Below are 17141 nucleotides of genomic sequence, written 5' to 3'. Positions count from 1 at the left end.
CATCAGCCAGCTGGGAGCATCTGTCAGCCAAAAGTGGGCAATTTAGGAACACTGTGTCTTAACCGAAGCTGCTCCATTGGCAGCCCTCAGTGTTTGGGTCCCTCTTTAAGGTCTTATCGCATCTAAAGACCACTCGCATATGATGCTGTCTTGGAGAGTGGCTGTGGCTGAAGGGGAGGACACGTCCACATCCACCTACCAACCAGTAAGATTTCCTGTCTGTTGTATGTAAAGTGTTATTGTTAAGCACACTAAATCCAGTCGCTATAAGAATTTGGCCAACCTCCTTTGTGTACACCTAAATTTGCTGTGCAAACATTCCTTAAGAAACAGTACCTTGGTCATAGGGCTGAGCTTTTCCTTAATATTTATTTTGTAAAACACACGAAGGTGAAAATTAAAAGTTTCTTACGTGGCTGGAGACCTTGGGCATGGCATTTCAGCAGCCTCGTGGTTACCTAAATTTAACAGCTTCTCCTCTTTGCCAAGAAGGCATGAATTGCATTTATTCCAAAAGGGAGGTTTTGGGAGCAAGCAGAGAATTTTGGAATCCCAAGCTTGTACTTTTCCATAAACATGAAGATTCCTGTATACATCCAAGGTTCAAACGGTCACCTCTTGAATTTACCAATCTGTAAAAACAAGATTACCATGGTCTTTCTTTCCTGGGCTTTCCCATTCTGGGTTTATCTTTCCTTTCTCTCTCCCCACCCCTCTCTCTCAATGCACTTTTTCTTTACAGACATAATTAGCATAAGCAATTATTTCTTTTGGATCATGTAATACGGATAAAATCAAATGATGTAATTAGCACCTCAAGTTAATTCAGGAAAGTCTTTATCGGTTTATTTTAGGTTCTATCAGTTATTTTTAAATAGAGCATGAAAACTTCACTAAATTAATTACCACCCCAACTGGATTCTTTAACCCTGCACAATTTTTGTGCACATGGTAGAGCTGCTGTTGTCGTCGCCATTATTATCATTCTCTTAGAAACACTGAGAGACATGCAGAGGGAATCATTATCCTGCAGTCCCTTGGTATAGCTTTGGAAAAGTCTGATTCAATTTAAAAATCTTTCCCGATTCCCAAGGAAAGAGGGCAGGTTGAGCAAGAATCATATAAACTACTTCACTCATCCACCTTTGCTCCGACCTCATAGGAACGCTGGATTTGCCAATCAAGTGTGCTTTTTTTGTAATTTGCCCTCCTATAACTGAAATGCACATCATCCACCTGCAGTTCATTACTGGAAGCATTAAAACCCCGACTGGAAATGTCTGTTGCCCTTTTTAATCCTGCGGTCCATTTCATGGGAGGACAACTTCAGGAAATTTCAAGATACTCCAGAGATCAATCCCACTAGAAGTAGGGGAAACAGAAAACCGTTGCAAGCGTTCGGTGGTAGGGCTTCTGGCCACGCCACAAAGGAGCGGTCGATAGAAAAACTTAAATGCTGCCTCCTGTGGGCCTCTTGTCAAGACTCTCCTAACGGAGTCATATTTTCAAGGGGCGCAAAATTTCCCCTGAGTGTCCAATAGCAATATTTCTCACCCCACACTCTCCGGGAGCAGCAGCCATCCCCTGGCCCAGGCAGACATGGGGCTTAGGAATTCCTGGCATCCGTTCCCACATTTCCAGTAATGTTTATAGATTCAACCTTTTTGGAACAAGAACGTATTTTTAAGAGCCAGTGAAATAAAATGCCATTATTTTCCTTCTTGGAGTCTCAAGACGTAAATTTCACATCTGCGGAACAGAGAGGTGATATTTGAAAGCTTGATCCCTGCTCTCCCGGGCATAGACAAGGCTTACCCACCCAGGGTGCGTGGGAGCTGCAGAAAAGCTCACAAAAGGCAGCGTGGCAGAGTGCAGGGAGCAGGGACTCGCAGTTACAAGAATGGGATGTGAGTCCTGCTTCCTTTGTTGGTTGCATTTTGTTTCATTCATCAAATATTTACCGAGCCATGTGCCTCCTCTGAGCCACCATATACCTGTCACTTCATCTTTCTACATCTTGGTATCCTCACCTGTATAATAAGGATAATAATAATATAATAACTTTTTTTAAGAGATGGGGTCTCACTATGTTGCAGAGTCCAGCCTCAAACTCCTGGGCTCAAGCGATCCTCTCACCTCGTCGGCCTCCCAAGTAGCTGAGACTACAGGTGTGGGCCACTGTGCCCGATAATATAATCATTTTTAAAACCCACTTCTCGGGGTTTGTTTGAAGATGAATAAGGGCTATGAAGGATATAAAGCATGATGCAACTTGCAAGTTCCCTTGTATTTGTTTCATTACAACTTTTCATCAGCTTTGGGCTTGCAGGGAGGTCTTAATAGTCTACGGGGATTGAAAGGTAGGTGCTCCCTGGCCCTGTGGCTTTATTCTCTAGAACTCAAATCTCTGGCCCGCCCAGAGCTTTGGATGCCACGTGGGTCTACGCTTGAGGCATTGCTGGCTTTAATGGGGAGGGGAATGGGCACCTAGGGAAGCCAAGACAAGGAGACCAGGCAGAGACATGCCTTCCCCCGACACTCACACACACCCCGGAAGTAGCCATGCCTGTTCTCAGTGGGCACAGAGCATGAGCAGAACAAAGAGCTGTGCAGTAGTACTGCAGCTGTCACTAGACACTAGAGCTTCATCTGGACAATTTAAATGAAAGTCACAAACTCCTTGCTCTGAACTATTCCACATTCCCTTTCTGACCAAACATCTTAGCTACCACCGCCATAATAACTCACATCCCATGGAAAGTGGCAGATATTAACCAGGTCAGAGGGAATTAACTAGCCCTTAGTTTAGAGGGGTTTGATGTCACTTGGGGTTTTGTTTCTTGTGGGCTTTTGGCATTTTTTGAGATTTAGCTGCTGTCCACAAGGGCTCAAATGTCAGGTGGCATCCAAATGCCTTGGGGCAAAGGCTCTCGTGGTCTTCCCTGGTCACTAATATGGGACTTCTCTTGCAGTGCAAGTTTTTGCAAAGCAATTGAATGTGATATGTTTAATTCAGCAGGAAATTTTATTTGCCCTGGGTTGTCATGTGATTGCAGTAGAGGTCTAATGCCCCACTTAGAAAAGAATCTGCTGCAAAAACAAGTTGCTGTAGCTCAGCTTCTTCGTGTGTTTATGTTAATAGATAATAGGCACAAGAAAGTGATAAGTGTGTACAAATTACCTTGAAATAAACGATGGGTCAAGTAATAATGGGAAAACTAAATTGCACTGTACAAAAATTACATATAATAAAACACTAGATTTGCTCAGTAATGTATAGTTTTATAACTCTTTACGAATGTACAAACATATATGCCTTTATTGTTGAAATGTCAACAGGAGAAATAGCTTTGTGAGTCTGAAATTCTTGCGGCAAACCCATTATCCTAATGAAATAAGTGTTTTGTTTTTGTTTTCAGACAGAGTCTCGCTTTGTTGCCCAGGCTAGAGTGAGTGCTGTGGCGTCAGCCTAGCTCACAGCAACCTCAAACTCCTGGGCTCAAGCAATCCTGCTGCCTCAACCTCCCGAGTAGCTGGGACCTCAGGCATGCACCGCCACCATGCCCGGCTAATTTTTTCTATATATATTAGTTGGCCAATTAATTTCTTTATAGTAGAGACAGGGTCTCGCTCTTGCTCAGGCTGGTTTCGAACTCCTGACCTCAAGCAATCCGCCCGCGTCGGCCTCCCAGAGAGCTAGGATTACAGGCGTGAGCCACCTCGCCCGGCCTCAATTTTTGATAATGGCCATGTTTAACAACTGGCTCGGGAAATTCCTAAAAGCTTTAACAAGCAGCTCTCGCAAGCGGGACTGGGCCAGTCCCGGCACGGTGGCATGAGGGTGTCATTTGCTCTGTGAGAAGGTCTGTCTTCCGTCCTCACTGGGGTGACCGTTCGCCTCGGCCGGGGGTGGAGGGCTCCAGGTGCCTAAGAGACCTCATTAATCGATTTCTGGCCGTCTCTTTTCAAAGTCATTATTTCTTGTCATTATTAATGACACAGGACCGCCACCTAGTGACACGAAGGAGATTGTCCGGGTTTCCAAAGCTGTGGGAGCCTGTCTGGCACAGAGCCGGGCAGGTGGCTGTGCTCTGCGGTGGCTTCCAGGCCTCCAGCGTGGCGAATCGTAGACTGTGACCTCGTCCCTGAGTTCCTCGAGAGGACTCTGTAAAGCTTTCTTAGAATCAGAAAACGGGCCCGGGCCCTTGCCTGAATCCTCTCGTGTTTCACAGACCCAGAGCTGGGCCTCAGACCCCGCGGGCAGACTCGTGAGCCAGGGTCCCTCCCCCGGTGCCCGCTGCCACGGCATCAGAGCATACACCGTGTTCTCGGGCCTGGCGCCAGGTCGGGGCCCACAGCCAGCGGTGAGCACAAGTAGGCCCAGGCCCCCCCGCCGTGCAGCCCGCCCACCTGAGCAGCGAGCCGCCAAGTAGGCACGCAAGTCACCGCGGCGCTCCCGTCGGCCCCCTGCCCTGGCAGCGGCGGGTGTGAGAGGGGCACGCGGGAGGCTGAGGAGGAGGTGGCGGAAGTGAGAGCAAAGGCCGAGCAGGGATTAGCAGTGCGGCTTGAATGATGGGGACAGGCCAGGGGAGTGCGGCCAGAACACGGAGCCAAAAAGGCCAGTGCGGCTGGAGCCCTGGGAGCCTGTAGGCACGTGCCGCCGTGTTGGCCAGTGATGAAACCCGCAGCAAATGCTGCCAGCCTGCGGGGTCTCTTCGCGGGGGTGTGGCGAGGGGCAGGTGAAGCAGCGTCTGCGAGAAAGCCGGGCACAGTGCCTGGCCCAGCCGCAGCTGGCTGAGACGCCGCGTGGACCGGCAGCAGTTCCCGGCAGGCGTCCCGTCCGCTGGTCCTTGCGGGAAGAGAGGAGACGCGTGCAGCGGCGGGGTGAGGCGGGGCGGCCGGGCAGCAGGAGGGCTCTGCTGTCTCACAGTGGCTCACTTTGGGAAGATACTGCCGAGGGGAGCATTTGTACCCTTTCCTGGTCACAGGAAAAGAGCCAGACAGTGGTGACATCGGTGGTGCCCAAATGGACCCATTCCTAGTGCCAATGCCGAACTCGCCCCTTCCTTCCAGCGCCCCCATCCACACTCTGCTCCATAGCATGGCCTTGTGTTCAGTGGTATGAGTAATCTGGAGAGCCTGGGCGCGGCGGCTCACACCTGTAATCCTAGCATTCTGGGAGGCCGAGGCGGGAGGATCGCTCGAGGTCAGGAGTTCGAAACCAGCCTGAGCAAGAGCAAGTCCCCCGTCTCTACTAAAAATAGAAAGAAAGTAATTGGCCAACTAATATATATAGAAAAAATTAGCCGGGCATGGTGGCGCATGCCTGTAGTCCCAGCTACTCAGGAGGCTGAGGCAGAAGGATCGCTTGAGCCCAGGAGTTTGAGGTTGCTGTGAGCTAGGCTGACGCCACGGCACTCACTGTAGCCTGGGCAACAGAGTGAGACTCTGCCTCAAAAAAAAAGAAAGAAAGAGAGAAAGAGAGAAAGAGAGAGAGAGAGAGAGAGAGAGAGAGAGAGAGAGAGAGAGAGAGAGAGAGAGAAAGAGAGAAAGAAGGAAAGAAGGAAGGAAGGAAGGAAGGAAGGAAGGAAGGAAGGAAGGAAGGAAGGAAGGAAGGAAGGAAGGAAGGAAGAAAGAAAGAAAGAAAGAAAGAAAGAAAGAAAGAAAGAAAGAAAGAAAGAAAGAAAGAAAGAAAGAAAGAAAGAGAAAGTAATCTGGAGATAATTGAAAGCACATGGAAAGGTGTGTGTAGATCATATTTGATTACTGCCCCATTTTAAACCAGGGACTTGAGCATCTGTGGATTTGGGTCTCCAAATCCAGGACAGGAGTCCTGGAACCAGTCCCCAGGGATACTGGGAGACAACTGCATTTGGGTGGGTGTGTGGGGTGTGTGTACTCACGTGTGCATCTGCATGTGCGCAGATGGCTCCCAGCCCTGCTCCGTGGAGCTGCCAGGCTGGAGGCTTCCTCCCTCCCGGAAGTTCTAATGTGCACCCCACCCTCTCCATTCCTGCTGCTGGGAAACCAGATGACTTCTGGTATCCAGGCTAATGGCTCTTATGAACCAAATGCTGACACATCCCCAGTATATAGGGCGCTCAATTAGAAACCTACTTGCCTGGCCAGCTTTCAGAGAAGCGAGCACTTGTCAAACAGGCAATGGGGCCTTCCCGTAGACACCAGGTAGGAAATGCTATATCACGCTGGCAATCTGTAAGATGCCTTTCCTCTACGATAAAAGTGCTCTGTGTGTGTGTGTGTGTGTGTGTGTTGGTCTGAGGAGTGGAACCCCAGTAGCCTGGGCTTTCTTCCTCCCACTCTGGGTAGAGACAGAATTCAGTTCCTGGGAGTCCCGCCCCTGCTGGGGACAGGCCTCCCACGCTGGTGACAGCCAGTGTCCCAGCCCAGACAAGGCCACACCCAACAGCCAGCCAGTCCCACCACTCTTGAGTTCCAGCCCAACCCCTTTTAGAAGAAAACTTAAGCTTAAGTTTCTTTTGTAAGCAAACGAATGTAGGCTTTCCTTCGCTTTGTCCTTAAGCAAAGGGGGGGGTGGTGGTGAGGAAGAGTGGGATGTTTTGTTTCTATTCCTTTTTTTTTTTTTTGGCTAAATGCTTTTCATAAACATATTTAATAAATAAGCATTTCAGATATAAGCTTAAAGATCTTGCTAAATAGGAACAAGTTACAGTTATTTACCTTGGACACAATGTGTGGATGGTGACTTGAGGCAGCACAGTGTGTAAAAAGAATAAACAAAGCTAGAAGATCCCAGTTAGGTTTGAGCGTTGAAGATATTTTTAATGAGCGGGAAATGGGTGGGGGTGTTACTGGTGCAATGAGTAGACGTCAGGGATGCAGCTAAACACCCTAAACACAGGGCAGCCCCCCACCCCAACCCACCCCTCCCACACACAGTGAAGAATTATCCAGCCCCAAATGCCAATAGCGCGGACGTTGCGATCAGCTGCTCTGGATAAACCGTGCGAAAATGTGCACAGCGACGGTATTATTTTGGGAGGGAGGGAGGTTGAAGGGTAATACTGATGAGGATGAGGAGCAGAGTCTCACGGCAACATTTTTTTGTGACAGTGAAAACTGGAACCATTGCGAATGGCCATCAACAGTGAACTGAATGATCCATGGCATAGTCGTGCAATGGCGTGGTATAAAGCAGTCAGGATGAATGAAGTGCAGCCACATGCACCAGCAGGGTACTCCTCGAAGCTGTTGAGCCTATGCTATAGAATAGCATTTCGTTTATAAGGTTACAAAACAGGCAGACTATGGATGTTATTTAGGGATATTTGCATATGTGGCTTACAAAGACAAGCAGGAGAACTACTGATACAAAATGTGGGGTATGGGTGATTCTGGGAGGAAATGCCGTTAAGGAGAGGCACTTGCAGGCTTCTATGGCACTGGCAAAAGTTCGGTTGCCAAAATTGGGGAGGGAGAGACAGATACATGAATGTCTGTTTTATTATTTAAATGCACAGATATGCTTTGTCCGCTTGTGTGTGGATGTGTCTCTTTCACACTAACTTCTATGCTGGGGATACAAGAGCGGCAGCGTCTATTTTCCGGTTGTTGCAAAAAGCACATAGCTCTTAATAAACATTAGCTGCTGTTATGACACTAAGAATTTTTTTAAAATAGGTGTTTTTATTCTTAGAGAAAGTTTGAGGGGTACACCCGGGGCCATAGGGCTTCTAAGGGTGGAGCTGGATTTGAACTTGAACAGGCCAGTGCTGGCCCCCACGCTCCAAGCCAGCACACATTCGGTTCTGTCTCTCATCTGCCTCCACTTTCTCCACAGTGTCCGGAGACAAACGACCAGTCGGCCTCCCCCAGCGGGGGGCAGACCCAAGCCCCAGCCCAAGCCTAAGCCTCAGGTGCCACAGTGCAAGGCCTTGTACGCCTATGATGCTCAGGACACAGATGAACTCAGCTTCAACGCCAATGACATTATTGATATTATCAAAGAAGGTAAGTGCATGGCTGGCTGGCTGGGACAGCCTCCCAAAGAGCATGCAGTCACATTGCTGCAAAAATTAGTTTAAACATGAAACGACTTTAGGGGCTCCTCCAACTGAAAGTTGTAGAGGCAGGCAGGCTTCAGGTTCAGTTTGATCAAGACTCTACTTTCTCTGCTTTGTTTTTGTTTTTGTTTTTTTTTCCTTTTTGAGACAGGGTGTCTGTTGCCCAGGCTAGAGTACAGTGGCACCATCATAGCTCACTGCAACCTCAAACTTCTGGGCTCAAGTGATCCTCCTGCCTCAGCCTCCAGAATAGCTGGGACTACAGGCACAAGCCACCACGCCCAGCTAATTTTTCTATTTTTTTGTAGAAATGAGATCTCACTCTTGCTCAGGCTGGTCTGGAACTTCTGACCTGAAATGATCCTTCCATCTCAGCCTTCCAGAGTGCTAGGATTACAGGCATGAGCCACCATGCCTGGCCTCTGCCTTCTTTTTTTTAATGCTTCTTTCAGCTCTGCCCTCTTCTTTATATCTGCTCCTTTCTCGAGTCATTTTTCTTCTTGGTAGCAAAAGGCAGCAACGGCCAGGCGCGGTGGCTCACGTCTATAATCCTAGCACTCTGGGAGGCTGAGGTGGGCGGATTGCTCGAGGTCAGGAGTTCGAAACCAGCCTGAGCAAGAGGGAGACCTCATCTCTACTATAAATAGAAAGAAATTAATTGGCCAACTAATATATATAGAAAAAAATTAGCTGGGCATGGTGGCACATGCCTGAGGTCCCAGCTACTCGGGAGGCTGAGGCAGGAGGATTGCTTGAGCCCAGGAGACTGAGGTTGCTGTGAGCTAGGCTGACGCCACGGCACTCACTCTAGCCTGGGCAACAAAGCAAGACTCTGTCTCAAAAAAAAAAAAAAAAAAAGGCAGCAGCAATTCCAGGCCAACCTATCAAACCACTACTGAAATCTGCCTCTTCTCTAAAACCTCTTTCCTTAGCCGTTGGACAAAAGTCCTACATTTCACTCTGATTGGACCGAATTAATCATGTGTTCATCCCTGAACCAACTTCTATAGCAAGACAAAGGCTTGTTAACCCTGATTGGGTCAGACCTGGCAGGGCTGCCTAGGAAACAGGGTGAGGGCTCCACAACCCAGACGTCATGGCGTCCTTGTAGTGAAAGGGGATGGAGGGGCAGCCAGGGAGACAACCCCCAATGTCCATGGTCAACGTGGACCATGGGCTTGGCAGAGGGCTTTGCTAATTTGGTAGAGAAGATATATATATATATATATATATGTAAAATCGCATGTCAATGCTTAAAAAAGATAACTCCTGACAAGATGTTAGAAAAAACACCATGAAGGAAATGGCATTTGTGGTGAGGTAAGGAGACAGTTCTCTGAGGAAGAGTGACAGAGACAGAGGGAGAAGCCATGGAGGAGAAAGAGCAGGTCAGTCTAGGAAAACAAGCCAACCCTCAACCACAGTGCAGAAGCCCCAGGGAGATGTCACGGGATTAAGCTGGAAATATCCCAGTGACAGAGAGTCCTGAACGTGAGGCTTAAGGGAACTTGTGAAGACAGCAGGGAGCTGCCCATGGTACGTGAACAGAGCAAGGACAACCTGAGTGTGCAGCAGTCCTTGGCAAGTTCAGCTTTCGGGAAGAGGTAGCCAAGGACAGTATCAGGAATTGTGTTCTTAACAGGTTACTTCCTCACATGAGCTCGCTTGGAGGAGAATTCTAAGTCCCTGGATCAACATCCTTCAAAATGGCTTCCTGAGTGTTCTTTTTTTAGTTTTCTATGGGTTTTACTATTATAAGCCATTCAGTATCCTTCTTCAGAGTTGTCAGAGTAAATATAAGTGTAGAATAAACTCTTAGTAAAAACAAACAGGGTTTTTATCACCAGACTTACTCAGCAAAAATATTGAAAATGACCTAATATCTAGTAACAGAAGATTAGTTAAATATATTCATTCAGCGAACTTTGATACAAAAAAATTTTTTTGAGACGTTGTCTCCCTCTGTCACCTAGGCTAGAGTGTCGTGGCGTCAGCCTAGCTCACAGCAACCTCGAACTCCTGGGCTCAAGTGATTCTACTGCCTCAGCCTCCCAAGTAGCTGGGACTACAGGCATGTGCCACCATGCTTGGCTAATTTTTTCTATTTTTGGTAGAGACGGGGTCTTGCTCTCCCTCAGGCTGGTCTCGAACCCCTGAACTCAAACGATCCTCCTGCCTCGGCCTCCCAGAGTGCTAGGATTACAGGTATAAGCCACCGCACCCGGCCTGTCACTGGAATTTAAATAGTGTAGTGTGAATACACATCAAACATATAGATAATGGGACAGAACAGAGTGCAGAAACAGACCCATGCCCGTGTAGGCATTTAATGCATGATAAATGTGGCATTTTAAACCAAAGGGGAAAAGATAGACAATTACTTTCCATTTTGAAAAGAAAATAAAGTTAAATCTCTGCCTCATACGCTACACGTATGTATTTGAAATCAAATGAATTAAAAACCTAAAAATATATAATGAAATTATAATAGTCTTAGAAGGAAAATGAGAATATTATATATTAGTCTTTGGGTGGGAGAAGGCAGACATACAACACAAAAGCCGTACAGGATTTAACCTCAGAAAGAAGCTAACCTAACACCTGTGTGATGAAAAGCATGAAGGGCAAAGTAGGTAACAGAAAACAGAGCAGACAAAAACATCACACACATATAAATAGCTCCTCCACACGAATAATAAGACCCAGCAAAGATTAAAAAGTGAGACAGTCCACATTCCCTTATGCAAACCCTTGGGCTGGGCACGGTGGCTCACGCCTGTAATCCTAGCACTCTGGGAGGCCGAGGCAGGCGGATCGTTTGAGGTCAGGAGTTCAAGACCAGCCTGAGCAAGAGTGAGACCCCCGTCTCTACTAAAAAAAAAAAAATAGAAAGAAATTAGCTGCACAACTAAAAATATATAGAAAAAATTAGCTGGGCATGGTGGCTTGTGCCTGTAGTCCCAGCTACCCTGGAGGCTGAGGCAGGAGGATTGGTTGAGCCCAGGAATTTGAGGTTGTTGAGAGCTAGGCTGATGCCACGGCATTTTTGCCCGGGGAACAGAGTGAGACTCTGTCTCAAAAAAAAAAATTAAAAATGAGGTACAGACATGGATAGATTATTTCTATTAAGTATAGAAAAGCAAAATGCAGAGTAGTCAGATTTAGAGCGGCTTGTTTTCTGTTGAAAATAAATATGCGTGTTTGTAATTGCACAGAAAAAAATCTGAAAACATGTCTAGCAAATAGTTCTTTCTGGTGACGGGACTGTCATGAGGATGGGAAGGGGATTGACAAGGAGTGTCTGGGATTCTAGGAAGCAGATTCTGAGATGTGGAGTAGGAGATGGGGGTGGGAAAGGCGTACTGCCAGTAACCGTGGGAAAGAAGGTTCGGGGCAGGATGGGGGAGCAGTTACTTTTACCACAAACCTTTCCATTTAAAATAAAACTGAGAAAGAAGAACAGCGCGGGTGGGAGCAGACCCGGCTCGCCTGCCCTCACTCTTGCCATCTCTGTCCCCGCAGATCCTTCCGGCTGGTGGACGGGTCGTCTACGCGGCAAGCAGGGCCTGTTCCCCAACAACTACGTGACCAAGATCTGAGGCGCCCAGAGACTCCGATGCATGGGGGGGTGGAGGGGCTCCGGGCACAGACAGGGGAGGGGGCGTCTGGGGGCCCCCCTTCCCCTCCGCAGTGAGCTATTGCCTCTCCGAAGCCCGGAGCGATTCTGGCACCTGCCCCAAAGAGGACACCGAAAAGTCTGGGTTGGGGACAGGGAGTGTCCCTCCATCGATGACACTCAAAGGTAGCCTGTCCATAGGAACCCAGGAGGGCAAAACACCCACCCACTGCGATTTATTTATTGTATTTAAACCTGGTGAGAGGACAAGCAAGGTCTGCTCAGACCTTGCTGGCTTCTATCGGAACAGCGCCCCCACTCCATCCCCGGGCCGGGGGATGGCTGTAGGTGGCCACTGACAAGTGCCTTTAGTTGAAGAGCACATTTCTTTCGTCCCTCTTGTCCATGTGCCTGACACACACTTTCCTCCCCGCCACCTTCCCTCAGGGAGGACCCGCCCTCTGCAGGCTGGGCTCAGCGGGAGTGGGCGCCTCCCGTGCGAATGCCAAGGGACACTGGTTTACACTGCGCCGGGTCCCCAGGGCCACCGAGCAGGGTCGGGGGGCTGGGGCTGGGCTGGCGGCCCTGCTGTCTCTGGGTCTTCAATTGGAATGTGGCTGGCCCATGTTGGTTTTTGTGTTTAAATGCTGTACTTATTACAAGAAGGATTTCTCTCTTTTTTTTTTTTCTCAAGCTGTACATTTATAAAAAACAGATCATATACTGTATATATAAAAATCTCAAGATGGTAGAAACATGTATGAATGTACTAAGTAGTAGTCCACTGTACTCGTGCATAAGGTAGGTTTTATTACAGATCTCACACCAGGTACTTACAAGTGTGCCCTGTTCCTTTCCAACCACAGAAATAGTGTCACTGCTTTCTAGCTCAGTCCCTGCAGACCCTTCTCAGCCCTTTCCCTGTAGATAATTTTCCTCTGGCCCCCCTCCATCCCCCCCTACCTCCCAAATAAATAAAGGAATCAGTGAACCACCTGTTCTTTTTCATGACCTTTGTTATGGGTTGAATTGTGTGCCCAAAAAAGATGTTGCAGTCCTAACCCCAGCACCTCAGAATATGACCTTATATGAAAATAGGGTCTTTTTTTTTTTTTTTTTTTGAGACAGAGTCTCGCTGTGTTGCCCAGGCTAGAGTGGTGTCAGCCTAGCTCACAGCAACCTCAATCTCCTGGGCTCAAGCAATCCTGCTGCCTCAGCCTCCTGAGTAGCTGTACAGGCATGCACCACCATCCATGCCCAGATGATTTTTTTCTATATATATTAGTTCGCCAATTAATTTCTTTCTATTTATAGTAGAAACGGCGTCTCACTCTTGCTCAGGCTGGTTTCGAACTCCTGAGCTTGAGCAATCCGCCCGCCTCGGCCTCCCAGAGTGCTAGGATTACAGGCATGAGCCACCACGCCCAGCCTGGAAATAGGGTCTTTACAGAGGTAGCAACAGTAAAATGAAGTCATTAGGGCAGTTCCTAACCCCATGTAATGCTGTCCTGATAAAATGTGCAAATTTGGACACAGAGACCAACACACAGAGGGGAGAATGTGAAGAGGGAGGGAGGCCGGTACAGTGGCTCACACCTGTAATCTCAGCACTTTGAGAGGCCAACAGGGGAGGATCACTTGAGGCCAGGAGTTCAGGAGTTCAAGACCAGCCTGACCCTCGTCACCCCATCTCTACAAAAAGAAAAGGAGGCAGAAGACAGCCACCCACAGGCCTGGGTGAGAGGCCGGGGCAGACCCTGCCCACTTGATCCCAGACTTCCAGACTCTGGAACTGCAAGACAGTAGTAAATGCCTGTTGTTTAAGCCACCCAGTGTGTGGTACCTGTCCCGGCAGCACTAGCAAACCAACACAGAGTTTGTTGCCATTAATAGTGAAAAGTTGGAAACAAGGGAGTGGTTCCAAGAGGAGACTGCCATTCCTCTGCCTCGAATTCCAGTCGCCGTGGCCAGTCTTGAGCTGTTGGGAAGTTGGAGTCTCCTTTTTGTCAGCATCCTCCTTTTTGTCATTTTGGATCCTCAGGTCCACGGGGAAAAAAATATCAGGGGTTGTATATGGGGAGAAAAATGTATGCAGGCTTGGAACAGAAACCATTTGATTCGAACTTCGTTCCATAACAATAACAAATAATGTTTAAAGGAAATTTCAGTTCCATTTTGTGACCAGTTAAGAGAGAGAGGAAGATAAAGCCGTGATGTGATGAATTGAGGAAAGGTAACCGGTTGACAACAACGGTCTCTGTTTTGCAAAGTACTCCAGGTTCCTGGGCCCCCGACAGTGGGAGGAAGGAAGATGGAGTGCGAATTGGGACAAAAGTGCACCCTGGCCACCCCACAGCCGCCAGCATGCAGGCTGCTTCCTCACAGCCGATGCCCAGATTCCCTTGTTACCCTAAGCCCCTGGCTGGCTAGAACAAGCTTTTGTTTTTCCTCCTGATTGGCATTTTAAACGCATTGATACCTGGGAACCCTCACGCTCTAGGTGACAAAACAGGAACTGAGTCCAACGCCCCCACCAGCAGCAGGAAGACCCCTCATCCGTAGAAACCACAGACCACAAACATCCGGGTGCCTGGCCCAGGACCAGGCTCAATGAGGTGATGAACCAGGTGAGGGATTCACGTTTAGAGGTGGGAAAGCCTTAGATCCTGAGTAGAGATGCTGAAATTCTGGAACTGTTAACAAGAAAAGTTTGGAGATATGGTGGCTTATTCTTAAATTTATCTCCATACACTTGGAAATTTAATATGGGGATTACAAGAAAAATCTGGGATGGATGAATAACATTTCCCTTTTTCTCTTATTTAAAAAGTCTTCACAAAAATGCCTTTTTTTCCCTTTAGGGTCTTCAAGTCAGTAACCTAGGTTTCCTCTGGTCCCTGGACCCAGCCAGGCCTGCCATTTTGTTCACTGTCCAGTTGAGCGAACATGGTTAGTTTAGGGGTCACTCACCAGGAGAGAACACAAGATCAAGGAGCCACTCTCGCCTTCTGGAACTTGCCGTCCTGTTTGAAATATTAGGTGTTTATGTGCACACACAACACACGTGTGTAGCAGTATCACACACAGTGTAAAGACGTGACAGGTCTCTTCAACCAAAAGTTTAAAGTAACCAGGAACCAGTTAGTAGGCCTGCCCATGGGCCTTCGGGAAGAGGGGTTCAAACTTTAGTTATAGACCAGGAGATCTCAAAGTCTCTGGCCTCAGAACCCCTTTACAGACACTCCTCATTATTATTGAGGGACCCCAAAGAGCTCAGTTTATGTCAGTTATGGCAATCAATATTTACCATATTAGAAATTAAAACAGACATTTTTAATACACAAAAATACGCAAACACTGCACTAGCTGCCAGAGTAATGACATCATTACACATCATGTGGCCTCTGGAAGATTCTACTGTATACCACTGAGAGAAAGAAAGTAGGAAACAAATAACATCCTAGTATTATGAAAATAGTTTTGGCCTCGTGGACCTCTTGGAAGGGTCTCAAGGACCTCCCAGGGCCCCCAGGCCACACTGTGAAGACCATGGGATGGGGTAAGTGCTAATGAATGGGGGGGCATAGCAGAGAGGGCAACTGGCTTCCTGTGAAGCGAGACTGAGACACGCAGAGAGAGGACAAAGGGTGACGCCTTTGGTATGAGTTTGCTCCCACTACCAAGAGGGGCCCGGCCCATCCTGATCAAACCCAACTGGCCACCAGTACCAAGCCCAGCGCCATGAAGGTGGAAAGAGGATGAGGAGTGCACTTCCCTTTTAAAAGGACATGCCCTGGAAATTGTACATACTGTGTCCATTCACACTTAGGTGGCCAGAACTTCAACTCAAGGGGGCCTGGAGGGTGTCTGCACAGTAAGCAGCTTGCCCAGAGAACCCAGGCTGGAGGGCTGCTCCCAGGTAGAGCCATTCACAGGAATGAATGGGAGACAATAATGGATTTGCACCTGTGACTTAGTCTGCACCAGCTGCACACAGCACGGCTTATACAAAACCCAAGTTATTTCCTTTTGTGACTCCCCAACTCCTCCCAGACCTCCCCCGAGTGGTGCTAGTCAGATTAAGTCTCGCTCTGCTTCTAGTTGCTACCACTTCTTGCATAGGTAGTGTCCCAGTTGGGATTTCGTTGACTGTAGGACTGGGCCCTAGCTTCCAGGACAGTCGGGACCAGGGCATGCGCAGTGCATCCTTGGTGGAGAGCTTAACCATGTCCCTGGTACCCCTCATCTGTGCTCAAAGGAGTAGGGAGCTTGGCTGGGCCAGTGGCTCACGCCTGTAATCCTAACACTCTGGGAGGCCGAGGCAGGAGGATTGCTTGAGCTCAGGAGTTCGAGACCAGCCTGAGAAAGAATGAGACCCTGTCTCTACTATAAATAGAAAGAAATTAGCCAAACAACTAAAATAAAAAAAAAAAAAAATAGGCGGGCATGGTGGCACGTGCCTGTAGTCCCAGCTGCTGGGGAGGCTAAGGCAGGAGGATCGCTTGAGGCCAGGAGTTTGAGGTTGCTGTGAGCTAGGCTGATGCCATGGCACTCACTCTAGCCCAGGCAACACAGTGAGACTCTGTCTCAAAAAAAAAAAAAAAAAAAGAAAAGAAAAAAAAAGGGTAGGGAGTCATTCTGCAATGTCTCCCAGCCCCCACCACCAGGCTTTCCCTCTCCCAGGGCTTGCCAACCACACCCCTTCCTGGATTGAGTAACTTGTTTTTATTCCTACCAGCCAACCTTGATGCACTTCCCCCTCCTATACTGTTCCTTCCCCTCCGGCCTCCCCACTAACACAAGGCAGTGGCTCCGATGGTTCCTACCTTGCCCACAGTCACACAGTTCCTCTGTGGGGGAGCCATCACTGGAACCTGTCTCACTCCAAGGCCCATGCTTTTGATCGTTGTCCCCAATTCAACAAATATTTACAAATTAGATAGTCAAATATGTCAGCCTTTACACTTCCAATATCTTTCCCTAAAAAAATAAAAATCTAAAAAAATAATTGGACTGATTCTTGATATCAAGAAAATTTTTAAAAATGTAAAAGAATTTTTTTTAAAAAGAAAGAAAAACTCATAAATAGGACTCAACAGCTATCAACTTGTAAAGTCTTTTAATGGGCAAGAGTTGCGTCTACCACCTCTCTGAATCCCTAGGGTCCACCTCTTTCCAAGACCATCAACCCTCTTAAAATAACAGCTGCTAATGCTTAAGTGCCTCCTTTGTGCTAAGGGCTTGACATACTTTATTTAATACAATCCTATGAGGTAGACACTCTTATTCCCATTTTACAGGTACAGAAACTAAGGCAATGAGGTCACACAACTGCAAAGTAGAATCAAACCCAAGCAAACAACCCACCGTCAGAGTTTGTGCTCTTCCGTACTGTGGTTACATCATCTCGTTTTCTAATTTCAGTGTTTTTATGACATTATGGTTTCTACTTTTACTGCTTAATTCACACTTACAGCACT

General features: G+C 47.8%; 1 protein-coding gene across 1 annotated transcript in view; it reads left to right on the top strand.

The window, feature by feature from the left end:
- The window catches only part of MYO1E (myosin IE), a 205251-nt gene extending 192594 nt beyond the window's left edge, over positions 1–12657 (top strand). Inside the window, exons 27-28 of the mRNA XM_076004428.1 lie at positions 7823–7992; positions 11568–12657. Coding sequence (XP_075860543.1) covers positions 7823–7992; positions 11568–11644 — 247 coding nt within the window. The 3' untranslated portion in view covers positions 11645–12657. The remainder of the gene's footprint in view (positions 1–7822; positions 7993–11567) is intronic.
- The last annotated feature ends 4484 nt before the right edge of the window (positions 12658–17141 follow it).

Source organism: Microcebus murinus, chromosome 6 (assembly GCF_040939455.1).
Source record: "Microcebus murinus isolate Inina chromosome 6, M.murinus_Inina_mat1.0, whole genome shotgun sequence".
Taxonomy (NCBI): domain Eukaryota; kingdom Metazoa; phylum Chordata; class Mammalia; order Primates; family Cheirogaleidae; genus Microcebus; species Microcebus murinus.
The sequence above is the reverse complement of the archived record's forward strand: the minus strand, read 5'-3'. Positions and strand labels throughout refer to the sequence as shown.